Raw genomic sequence first — 13,122 nt, 5'->3', positions numbered from 1 at the left:
AAAAAATCTATGGGTTTAAAAAAATTAACATAGTTCTGCAGTATTATGTAGTACTGTCTGCATTTTAAAAAAAAATTTTTTTAACTCCTGCCATTTTTAATGTTTTCTTAATGTACTGATCATCCTTTGGTTGTTACAGCCATCATTTAGAAACTCACATTCACTTCCTCTTTGTAGGGTAGGAGGGTTGTATGTAATTGGGGGGGTTATTTGTGTATTTGTGGGGGTGGGGGTTGTATGCATTGTGGGGGGGAGAATCAGTGCGAGGAGGGGGCACTGCGTGAGAGTGAGGTAATTGATGGAGAGAGGGGGTGTAAGAGGGGGTGAGGGGGTAAGAGTGAGAGTGGGGGAAATAGAGGGGGCTTGCGAGGTGTGAAATGGGGGAGCTCATAAGACTGCCGACATGGGGGGGGGGGGCGGGGTCATAACTATAGTCCTGGGCCCCGGAAAACTGTCTGCGGCCCTGCATGTGGGATATTGCTTGGATTGCTCTTTTGTTGACTAAACATATTCACTTTTACCAAGGCTGCCTTTTTTGCTCAATGCGGGTTATTATATATCCTGTGTGAAATTCTGTGCAGCAGCAGCAGGCTCACTGCAACTCTAGTTAAAAGGAAGCCCCCATCATAAGCTTCATGCTTAAGAACAACAAAATTCCCAGTGTCACGGGCAAGGCAACTGTGAAAAACAGATGTCCATACAGCACCTTGGAGTCACACACCCTTGATCTAAAGTCAAAAGCAAAGTTGACATCACAATATTTAAAGAAGTCTCTGTATTCCCTGATGACAAAGGGGTTACTCTAAGTTCACTAAACTGTTCACTAAAGTGCAAGTGTTAAGTGCTATTATCAATCTTTAATGACCAGTCAAGTGAAAGGCCACTGCAGTGAACAGAGCATAAGGAAGGAGTGGCCAACTCCAGTCCTCAAGGGCACACAAACAGGCCAAGTATTAGGGATATCGCTGCTTCAGCACAGGTAGCTCAATCGGAGGCTCCATAAAACCTGGCCTGTTTGTGGCCCTTAAGGACTGGAGTTGGTCACCCCTGGCGTAAGAGTTACTTTTTTGGGTCATAAAAAAGGTGCACTGTGGATGGGGCTGCACTGATTTAACCATCACCGTACCTCTCACAGAATTCAACCCCTCATGTCATTCCTTTTAAAGGATCAGGAAAGGCTAGAACGTTATTACCTTATTGAAAAAGATGCAAAACATCCACGTTTGTAAAAGAATGTTCCAGACAATGAAAATAATATAGGTTTCTATATATCCAGGCAAAAAGTGTACCATCCTGTGTCCAAAAATCTGCACCATACTGTACATATGCAAACACTTTTTTTTCATGGATGCATATAGTGCATTTATTTTGCCCCACCATTGTACCATTTGTGCATTGATACATATACCCCTAAACGGTTAAGTTATCCACAGCACTTGACTCGGCTATACTATGACCTTGCACTGCTATAAACTTTACTCACACCCCCTTTGACTGATTTATATTGTATCTAAATTGGCTTGATTTCAACCACTCAAAGGAGAACTAATCCCCCAGCCCGTGTTGCCCATCTGGTTCTTACCTTTGAAAAGGGTAGGCAATCCTTGTCAGCTTCCTTGTCTTTCACTTCAAAGTCATAAAGTGCTTTGCACTGAGGCGGAGGTTGAGGTAAAGGCTTTATGATCTGCACAAAGTTAGTTGGGAAGAAGCCATGGACGCCATTCATTTCTCCGTGGTACCAATTTTCATCAACCTGTCGGCGAAGCACGATGAGATCACCCTTGTTAAATTTGAGATCCCCCGGCTCTTTTCCCTCATAGTTGTACAAAGCTTTGGCACAAGGTAACTGAGGTACACCCTAAAAAGACACAGTGAGAGAAGCACATTGTAAAACATAAGCTATAGATGAAGATCACTCATCACACACATTGCTTAACTTCTTAATCCCTGTAATGTTTGTGGAAGACAGCGGTGATCAGCATCCATCAAGGTCACAAAGATGAACATGCTCCTCTGTATTCTTATTCAATGATACAGTAACGGATCCTACACCCTTCCTCCTTAGAGAAACTCAACACAGAATCGTGACATCGGAAGGTCACACGGTGTGTGATATCAGCCCACTACCGTTACCAAGAGTAATTGGCAATAGGAAAATCCTTCCCGACACTTATAGTCTTATAGTTTCTCTATTCATATTCAACGGAGTATTGTGGTACTTTCTCTTTCTGCAATATGGACCGTGGCATACGTCACACTGCTTTATATTGCCAGCTACTGCAATAGTCTGTTTATTTTCAAGGTGGCTAAGGAATCTCAACCATGAAATGCTACTTAAGGTGTGCAGCTAGATGAATGTGCCCTTTCAGCACCAATAAAACATCGTTTTATCACGTTCTACAAACGAATACACAGAATGGGCTTTATGTTGAAATAACCTCTAAAGCAGCCATGCTTGGTGTTCAAAACAAATTATGCATTTTACAGCACAAAACTGAAACTATACGATCAATGATCTTTGCAAACAGACTAAGAGTAGTGTGTTACTGGCTGCTAAATACTACTCAGAATAAATAAAGTTATACAGTACAGCAGACATGTTACCAAGCAGACATTAAAAGCTATAAAGACTCACTAAATAAAAGCATACAATGCGGGTTATAACGGTCACATATAACAAAAACAGGTCCCTCTCCTCTCCCCCATTATTTCCACGTTCACTCCTGATATCCTACGTCTCACTGACATTCTGGTGGTTGTGTTAATTTACTTTGAGCTTTCATCAGTGGAAATCTTCAGTGAATGAATCTGGATATAGAACAGACCTGTTGTGGCGCAGAACTTAAAAAGAAAAGATAAGTACAGTACTAACTTCCTATATTCATCCATTGTATTGCAAATCCAGCAGATGTTGGGTTCAGCATGTGGAACATTCAATGTAACAGAACGTTGGGTTCTTTCCTGTGAGAGAGTTGGCATGTGTATGTATTTCATGCTTTCTGAAGCACTGAAAAATACATCCATCAAAACCGTCAGATTTTCTCCTATTGGTTATTTTCAAGCTGCTGTGAGGTTATTGAAAAATAAAACATCTATCCAGGAACAATTGCCAGCTATAAAACTGAATTCATTCTTGATAGATGGTCAACATTTGTATGGAATGTGTTGAAACAGATTTTTTTTTATTATTATTATTATGGTCAAAAGCCTTCAAAAGTTCAGAAAAATCCTAATTAAAAATCCTATTAACATATTGATTTATGTTTATTACTTATTGTACCATGTAAATAGTGCAGAATTCACAATGCCATTAGTAAAAGGTGCATGAACTCTTTGTAAAAGGGCAAAAACTACTTTAAAACAGCAATACAGGTTTCACCTTCTTTTTTAATTATTATTATTATTACAGGTTTGAAGCAGGGGGTCTTCGGAGCGGGACTGTGTTAATTTCAGCTCCAGGGACCCCCTGGTTCCAGAGATACTTACCTCTGTAGAGGGTGCTGGTAACTCTTTTCAGTTTAAATGTCCCGGTCCCGAGGGCCAATAGGAAGCTGTGACCTCATCCGGTGCGGCTTCTTTTTGGCCCTCGTGACTGGGACATTTAAACTAGAGTTACCGGCACCCTCTATGGAGGAAAGTATCTCTGGAACCAGAGGGGTCCCTGGAGCTGAAATTACCACAGTCCAGCTCAGAAAAGCCCCTACTTCAAACCTGTAATGAAAAATAATGAAAAGATTGTTTTTTTTTTAAATGAAACCCGTATATTGCCGCTTTAAGAGTGTGATTTCTTACTTTTCATCACATGCAAAAATACATGCACCCGGGCATCCTCTCTCTTCCTAGCATCTCCAAATTAGCAGGGAATAAACTATGCGCAGGTCAAATGGTCCGTATCAGTCAATGTGTTGGGTTGGAAGGGAACTTTCTCATAGCTTCATTATTAGTGAATTTGTATATTTTTGCTGGTGTTTATTTATGACACTGTACTAGGAAAATATATGGAATTAAACATGCCAGTGTATGTATCCTAGAGCAACCTTAACCCCTGAGGGATCTACACAGTGCTGTGGCTGCACTTTCAGATATCACAAGATATTAAAACATAGAAACAGAACCACTTAATCTTTGGTTTTCTTTATTTTTAGCATAGCCCCCTATGTCTATACCAGGAGTAGCCAACTCCAGTCCTCAAGAGCTACCAACAGGTCAGGTTTTCAGGATATCCCTGCTTTAGCACAGGTGGCTCAGTCGCAGGCTGCATCACCTGTGCTGTAGCAGGGATATCCTGAAAAACTGACCTGTTGGTGGCCATTGAGGACTGGAGTTGGCCATCCATTCTCTATACTAAGCAGACAATAGGTCCTTGAATGCTCAAGTTTACTTTATGCATGAACAATTCTTGTGTTGTTCCAATCAGAAGTATGAGCACCTGCAAGGATTCCTAGGTCAATCACATGGTGAACGGTCACCCTGCTCCAAGACTGAAACAGCTACTATAACTGCAAATACTGACACATACAGGAGGAGCTTGGCGTTACAGCCATCCAACATTATATACACTCATTATATACACTCAACATTATATACACTCATAGGGACAAAGGGAACGGAGAGAAACAATGCTGGTAGTGGACAGTAGTAATAATTCTAGTGGACTTGGACCTTTCTATAACCAACATATATCCCAATTAGCAGGTACCGTACAAACAAAACAGCTGTACCTATTGTACCTATTCCTGCCAATGGGTGACGCTCGGAACATTCAGCTAATTAAAGCAGCTGGGAGATTGATTACGGATTACTGATCTGATCATGCTTAGATGAATAAGAAAATGCAACACCACTTACAGATGAAGCCAGACCTAATTTCCCGACTGCCGGGGAGAGCGGCGGGAACGCGACCGTGGCGTCCGCCGGCAGCGGGGATCACTGCTGCAGGGGTTCAATAGAGGAAAATGGACGGGCGGCAGCCCGTGAAGACTAAGTGGTACTAAATCTTTAACAGGGAAATTATCAGGAGGATTATAGAAATAAAATAATTAACAGATCAAAACATGTCACACACCAAGACTGCTGTGACATATATTGCAGTGGGATGGGATACGTTCTATACAGAAGAAGAATAGTGTTTGTAGTGCAGAATGCATGACTTTTATTCCAAGCATGGTGCAATAGAACTTAATTCCCATACAGCCAAATAATGTATATATTGCTGAACTTGGTACATATTATTCAAATTCAAAACGTAGCTGTGATGGAATACAGATGTAGCAAAGTTTATTGCTCCCACTGGCTCCGTATCGCGGTATATTCTGCAGGATCACAGTCGTTGAATCCTATGGAAATTCTGTTATATTCTGAGTTATAACACAATATGTTGTGTTATCAGTGGGGGCAATGAAGTCTGCAGCATCGTCAGATCAAATAATTGCAATTTGGTATGTATGTGCTAACCACTTGCTTCTCTGCCACAGAAAGATTGCATTACTCTGTTGCAGTTCACTGGGACATGCCTAATAAAGAAAGGCATGGGAAGCCCAAATCCATTTGGCCATTCACAGGTTGGTCCATTGAAGGCTGCTTTCCCCTTTTTTCTCCACTTTTTAAACCCTTGTTTTCGATTTGGCCCTTTCTGTCCAAAAATGTGTCGTGAATAGGAGCATTGAGATGCACATTCCCTCTCCCTAAAAGAGAAGATCTGCTTTGAAAGGGTCTTTCAGGAGATCTGTAAAGACCTCCAGGACTACAATACAGAGTTTTTAATAAATGAGGCTGCTGCTATCTGAAGGCTGGATACATTCCCGACATATATCACATCTTCACACTGGTGGTCTCATCAGCTGCTAAGCTTTCACTTTGGCAAAATGTGTCATTGACTTAAAATGCAGTTCAACCTAGTGGCTCAGCAAAACATTTTTTTTTTTTTTTAAAATAACTTATGGTGTAATTAGCTCCGTTCAATCATCTTTAAAGTAACTGCTGGGTTTTGTCAGGAATACTAAATTGAAGCATCTCGGCTACTTGGGTCTATCTACGTATCTATTTGCCTAATGATGGCACCACAATTGCTTTGTAAACAAGACTAATAAAGTTAAGCTAGCAATGTTAAGGACTATAACATACATTTCTTTTGATAAGATCATTTGGCAAACACGGTAAAACATGTGTTTAATGTGGAAATGTAAAGAGTATTTTAAAATAATTATAACCACAAAAGTTATGCGGGGGGGGGGGGGGGGGGAGGTGATAAAAACCCTCTATCGTACAGTAAATAAAATACCACTTGTGGTAATTTTGCATGTCTCAGACAGCTCTGCAGCCCTATCTTGCCTCATTATCTGTGTTTCAACTGCAGCCAGAGATTCTGGGTAATTACATATACATGAGCACAGTGTTACCTTTTACATCATGTCCATTTTAACATGGACCCCTATATGCTTATGCCGGCCATATTACTGCGCTTTTCAGCACAGCCTGGGTTAAAGAATCCCATAGTCTGCAACCCTGCTCCCAGACAGCTGTTTCCACCTCTTGGCTCTATCAGGGCCATAAGAACCATACAGGTGTAGCAGCCATTACAGCGTGATGCTGCGAAGGGAGGGGGAGGGGCGGGGCTAAGAGCTATTGTGCATCGTTAAATCTGTACTCGTCCGATTGGTTGTTTTGTTCTCTTTATAAAAGGTGTCAGTGTACTACTATCTTTAAGCTATTTAACTTGCCACTGTCCTCACTTTCCCTTCGTCCTCGGTTTTACTGCACATTAAGGAGCAGTACTAGCAAAAGTGGTGCGCGCGGGAAGAGGCACCCACACATTTTACTCAATCCTCAGAAGACACTCACTGGGACCCTTGTATTTGTTTCATGTCATTTGTTTAAAAATGACAAGAAAAATGAAAGCCGCTGTGTTTCTTCTTATGTATTTATAAAACGGCAGCATGCACACAACCCAGGTACAATGCGGCTGAAAGACACGAGCATAACAAGTGTAATATCACTTTACATTCACACAACAACACAATAGGTCCCAGTAGTTTACAATCTGACACACGGGCGCTCAGACTTTAGGTGCCTAAGATATACCTTTGCCACCCTCATCTGAATGCCATCGGGCACCACTGAAATGGCACAGAATGTTTTTTGCACTCCAATATCTTCTCTTTATTAATGCAAAATACAATTACGGAAAACTAAGATATTCTTTACATTATTAAAACAGATGTAGATGCTTCGTGGGGAGCAGAGGACAAGAGATATGGGGATTGGTGCATGGAGGGAGGGATTGTTCGGTGGCGCACAGCTCGGCATTGCTAGTACAATCACAAAGCAGTGGGTGCAGTAGGCAGGGAGGAGCAGTGGGTGCTTAATGGAGAGAAGGAGATGGGCAATGGGTGCAGGAGTGAGAGAAGAGGAGCACTGGGAGCAGGAGATAGAAGATCAGTGGGTGCAGGAGGGAGACAGAGAGAGGCAGAGAGGGGGCAGTGGGTGCAGGAGGAGAGGGGAAATGGTTGTCGGAGGGAGAGGGCAGTTGATGCAAGAAGGAGAGGGGGACAAAGAGTGCAGGAGGAGTGAGGGGCAGTGGATGCAGGGGAGGGATGGAGAGGGGTAAGGAGAGAAGGGGGGGGCAGTGGTTCAGTTACTTCCTCCGAGGAAACTATTACAGCCCTGTGAGCCTTTGCACTGATTGGCTGCTGTGGCCTGTCATGTGATCTCCTACTCCTACAGTTTTCACTCAAAAGATTCTAGGAGTTGTATTCCCAGGCTTTGTATTCATCAGGAGCTGGACTACAACTCCCAGAAGCACCTTCACAGGTGGGAGGGAAAAGTGAGCAAGGAGGGCATAGGCCGGGGTACTGTGCAAGGGCACTAGATCTCTTGGTATTAGTTAACGTCCTACCGCGATTCATGTCCGACCGAGCACCCCAGGTGTAAGAGGTGGGAGGGAGAACAGTTAATGGAGACAGAGGCTGGTGTTCAGAAAATCAGTACTTGCAGTGTATGCAGACATGTACAACGTATAATATAGTTGCATTCAGTGCTTTGGAGAAATAAGAGACCACTTTGAAAAAACTTCAAAAGGTGTCAACAATATACAGGAGTGAAGCACCCGCCAGTAGGAACATGAGAAACATAAGGCATTGCAGTTGGGCTTCTTTGCGGATAGCGTTCTGCATACATAGAAAAAGCTCACAGCATAGGTGGTAGACCAGTGGTTCACAGCCTTTTTTCTCTCAGGACACCCCTACTCACAGTGCTCAGCTGCTGAGGCACCCCTACCACAGGACAGTCAGTAACACAAGACACCAGACAGGCAGTCAATGACAGAAGACACAGGACAGAGACACCTCTCTCCTGCCCATGGTGCTTCCTCCTTTGCTTGACCACACCCCCAGGCTCCTGACACCTCCTGATTGAGTGCTTTACCCAACAACAGCCAATCAGGATGGAGGAACCTGCCCAGCCCTCTAGCAACTGCCCTGCTTTCTCCCTGCTCTGGGGGAACGGGGAAATCCCACTGCATCCTTTTGATCCTGTCACGGAATCCCAGGGTGCCACGACATCCCAGGGTGCCACGGAATCCCAGGGTGCAACGGAATCCCAGGGTGCCACGGAATCTCAGGTTGGGAGACACTGTGGCAGAGGTTAAATGCAGTAAAGGCATTTCAGCTGTTGGGATCTTCTAAAGTATAAAGAAATTGCTTACTCTGCTTGTGAATAGCTTGGCCAATTCTAACAAGTTAATATTGTACCAAAAAAAACAATAATAATATTGTACAATCTGACATTATTTTCACACAGCTTCCATAAAAAAGTGCTGTAATTGTCTCGAAAAGAATGTAGTATATTCCATTACAAAAGCAGCTGCCATCAAATATCTAAAGCTGTATTTATACTGTAGTAATGAATGCACATGTGAAGTATAATAAACTGCTATTACAGCAAGAATCAAGAGCGCAAGCAGCCAAGCACTGTTAATTTTGGCAACAAATCTTTATTTTGTACGCATAAAATGGTGCCTCTTTTACATATAAAAAGCTGCAAAGAAACAGTCATAGCAGTCAATCAACTTTTATGGCACAATATATCTATACATTAATTGAATATTGAACTGGTTTTTCCTTTCCAATGTAACCTTCAGAGATGTAGATTTCTGTGCAATGGACACAGAAGAGAGTAATTTTTATTTCCACTCTTCTTTTTAATATGATAATGAACTTCAGGCTTCAAGAATAAGCCGTTCACATTACTGCAATGCACAACATCCAATGCCACCCTGAAATGGCCAGGAGAATAGGTTTTGACCGAGATGATGTTGCTTGGAAGGCTGCAATATATCAAAAATGCCCACAACCAGGTCATTTTGTTCGCATTCATTTTCAGCACAAAGGTCTGCGAATCAAAACACGGCTGGGGCCATTTAGAGCTGCACTTTTTTTTTTTACGGCCATCTAAGAAACCTCCTCATCGGGGAACAGGCCCCTAAAGATCTGCTGAGCTAGAGTTTACATTTCACTTCGACCATTTCACTTGGCTCCACATGAAGGGAAAGGCGAGAGAAAAAAAAAAAAAACCTCCCTAGCAGTCTACCCACAAGTTTGCAGCTGCCATTTTCTCCTGCCAGCTCCATAGGAAAAATCTAGACCTTTTCCTAAATTGTCTGCAGCTACAGCATGATCAGAGAAGTAATACAAGCCTCCTAAGTGCTGCTGAAAACATATATATTAGTTGGGCTAAAAAGAAAATAATTTGACTTGCGTCCTAAATTACACTTTTAACGGGCGTATTAGGAAACTAAAATGTGCTTGAAGTGCTAATTGGGAATTGTATACCCAGAAGCCTTTGCAGCACACCCAGGGTTTCCTGCATATTCTTTTTATTTGGGCTTCCTGGATAGGAAAAAAGTCTACATTTAAACTATCAGTCTATTCATCAGAATGTCTCTCTCTCTCATAAAACAAACACATCATCAAACAGGTTATAAAAGGGCAGCCATATTTCATACTGGTGCAGGAAACTTGCAAATACATATATATTCTTTTTTCCCCACAGCTTCCTTCAGTCACAAAGCTGATGAATGTCTTGCTTATAAATTTGGCATGGTAATAGAGGGCACTGTGAATGAAGAGTTGAGCGATGGCTGAATCAATGGGCGATCTGAGAATCTGCAGTGGATATGGTAAATGAACGTTCATCCAATTCATCTTTGCGCTTTGCCTGGGTGAGTGGGTGGACGCGATGACTCTGCTTTAATAATAGCATGTTTTTGTATAGCGCTGCTAGTTATACGTAGCGCTTTATAGAGACATTTTGCAGTCCCTGCCCTGTGGAGCTTACAATCTATGTTTTGTGGTGCCTGAGGCACAGGGAGATAAAGTGACTTGCCCAAGGTCACAAGGAGCCGACACCGGGAATTGAACCAGGCTCCCCTGCTTCAAACTCTCAGTGCCACTCAGTGTCTTTTACTCACTGAGCCACTCTTTATCATTGCTTCGTTAGTGAGTTTCTCAATTAAGTTCCACAAGAGTTGCAAAGTTATTTCTAACACAAATATAAAAGGGGAGGCGTTTCACATCTTAATTATGTTAATATAATAGTATCCTTTATGATGATCCTTGGTCAAAGAGGCTGCCCTTCTTGTGCATTAACACACAGGTGGTAATGGTGTCATTAAAAACTAGTGGAAGTAGTGTTTGTAAGGAAATAAAATGGCAGGAAAATGTAAACGCAAAACAAAAAATACTTTTGTATCTGGAAGAATGATCACTGTATAACATGAATAAAATGCAAGGTTCGGAGAGGTGCCTATTTCTGTAACGTAACATCATTCTGTTGAAAAAACAAAACTAACCATGGAAGAGTAGATTTCAAATAAATGTAGACTCAAGCTTTTCAAGGACGCCCTAATCACCCAAAACACTAACCTACAGGTGCAACTAATGCACTCACGTCTACTCGTAGGCCTGGGACATAGTGGGATCAGCCTTACTGATCCGTGCTGAGGCGCGCTCACGCTCAGCACTGAGCCCCTGCAGCCACAATGAGAGCGGCTTTAGCAGGGGCTCGTGCACACTTCCGCACGCTTGAGGAAGCGTGTGTCTCACCAAGTTTTCAGATTTGGAGCTCGCCGGAGCGCAGGGCCGGTCACGTGAGCGGTTCGCCCAACGAGGGCGAACCAGCTCCGTGACGTCACTGGTCCGCCCCCCGACACGCCCACGGACAGCGCGCGGTCTAAGGCCAGGGAAAGCACCGCTTTCCCTGAGCCTCAGCGCGCCTCCGCACGGACAAAATGTCTATGTCCCAGGCCTTAGGCTGCGGACATGGTCAGCGCCACGCTCGGCATTGAGCCCCTGCAGCCACAATGAGAGCGGCTTTAGCAGGGGCTCGCGCACGCTTCCGCAGGCGTGCCGAAGCGTGCTGACTTTCACCCGACAGTCGGATTTTAGTTTGAGCGCTGAGTCCGCTCATGTGACTCCAAAGCAGCCAATGAGGAAGGGGTGAGTGGAGCAGGGGGAGAGATGTGGACGGGGGAAGAGACTGCCTGGCAGCGGGGTGCGTTGTTGCTCGCGGGGTGAGTTGTTGCGGTGGGGGGGAGGAGGGTCCTAAGGGGACGGGGGAGAGACTGGCTGTCAGCGGGGTGGGAAAGTTGAAGCTCCAGGGGCTTGATGCCCCGCCTCCCGTCCGCCTCCCAAGCGCGCTCACTGCCTCGCCGGCCAGGCCAGGCAAAAGCCCCTGCTTGCGCTGGCCAGGCACAGCGTGAGCGCGCCTCAGCACGAGAGGCAGGAGTATGGACACGGCAGTACAGCACCTGTACCACACTTTGTCCACCACAAAGTAATCCTGTAAAACAGAATCTGCATTTGACCACTGTCAGATGGTAATAATACTGTATTTGAAAGTATATAGTACGAATCATTCCTTTCCCTTACTGCTTCGTTCTTTCATGTTTGACCTAAAATGCTAAAGCAAGTACACTTGGCTAGTGCTTTATAATTTAAATAGCCATATAAATAAACAAATAAAGCCACAATGTGCAGCATAAGACGTGAGTATTTTCCCAGGCTTTTAAGTATTGCCACAAGTTGCGCTGATCATTGTTTTCTCGATGCAGCCTGCTACAGTTACTGCCCCAGTAATATCCCAGTGTCATCCAATACTGCTGCTACAGTAGCGCTTTGAACAGGTTGCTCTCTGCAACCTCCCCTGAATGCGGCTAGCATTTCATTGAGACATCCAATTTTCACTATGAGCCACCGAGTCACGGTAATAGCATTGCATCCTCTTCCTTTGAAACCTAATCGTTTACAAGGCTATAAAAGAGGCGCTGCGGAACGAGAGGAGCTGAGACGGAGGGGAGGCTGCGGAAAACAAAGGGAGCTTTTCAACAGCAAAAATACAACACCAATTACAGATTCGCTTTGAAAGCCAGCTCGTGAAAAAAAAGTAATAACATCAAGCTGACAACATGGTCTAAAAATTGCATTTCTCATCCTATCTAGTGTCACAAGAGTCTAGTGTTCTGATCCGGAATCTGCTCAAATGATCTCAGGGCTTTGAGAGAAGTTAGAAAGAAAAACTGTGAAAGCATAAGGGAGCTGCTGTTTACAAATAAACATGGGAATGACGATTCCTAACTTCTGAGAAACGGATTTAAAGTCACGTTTGGAAGGCCTGTGCCAAGTCAAAACACGTCAGTGGGTTCAGAACACAAGTGCATTATATCGGTATAGGGGAACTTCTCCATAAGGACGGATCTCTGAAATAAAGACATTGCCATAGAAAGACTAAGAGGGTAATTGTATCTAATCCGAAAAAGGTCATTCGGGTAGTTTTCAGGTCGAAAATAAAATAAGGCTCCAAGTCTTCCTAGCAGTTGGAGCAGATGAGCCATTATGCATTGCAGGTCCATGGAGAAGGAAGAGAGACCAGTAAAAAAAGAACAATGCAACATACAAATTCCAACTCAATATAAATCTGCAGGCAGGACGCCCCAGTGCACAATGTATAGGATATTATGCTTGACAATTTATATAGTAAAAAGGCAATTTATTTATTATGAGTTCTACTATCTAGTATATGGATGGGCAATAAACACAATTGTCTATCTGATGTCTGCATTCAGTTAGG

General features: G+C 43.4%; 1 protein-coding gene across 1 annotated transcript in view; it reads right to left on the bottom strand.

Moving 5' to 3' along the window:
* Positions 1 to 13,122, bottom strand: part of SH3RF1 (SH3 domain containing ring finger 1) — a 173,377-nt gene that overhangs the window by 67,157 nt on the left and 93,098 nt on the right. The window contains 1 exon segment of the mRNA XM_075611658.1: positions 1,583 to 1,858. Coding sequence (XP_075467773.1) covers positions 1,583 to 1,858 — 276 coding nt within the window.

The sequence above is a fragment of the Ascaphus truei genome, chromosome 1, assembly GCF_040206685.1.
Source record: "Ascaphus truei isolate aAscTru1 chromosome 1, aAscTru1.hap1, whole genome shotgun sequence".
NCBI lineage: Eukaryota > Metazoa > Chordata > Amphibia > Anura > Ascaphidae > Ascaphus > Ascaphus truei.
This window is presented reverse-complemented; position numbering and strand designations above follow the sequence as displayed.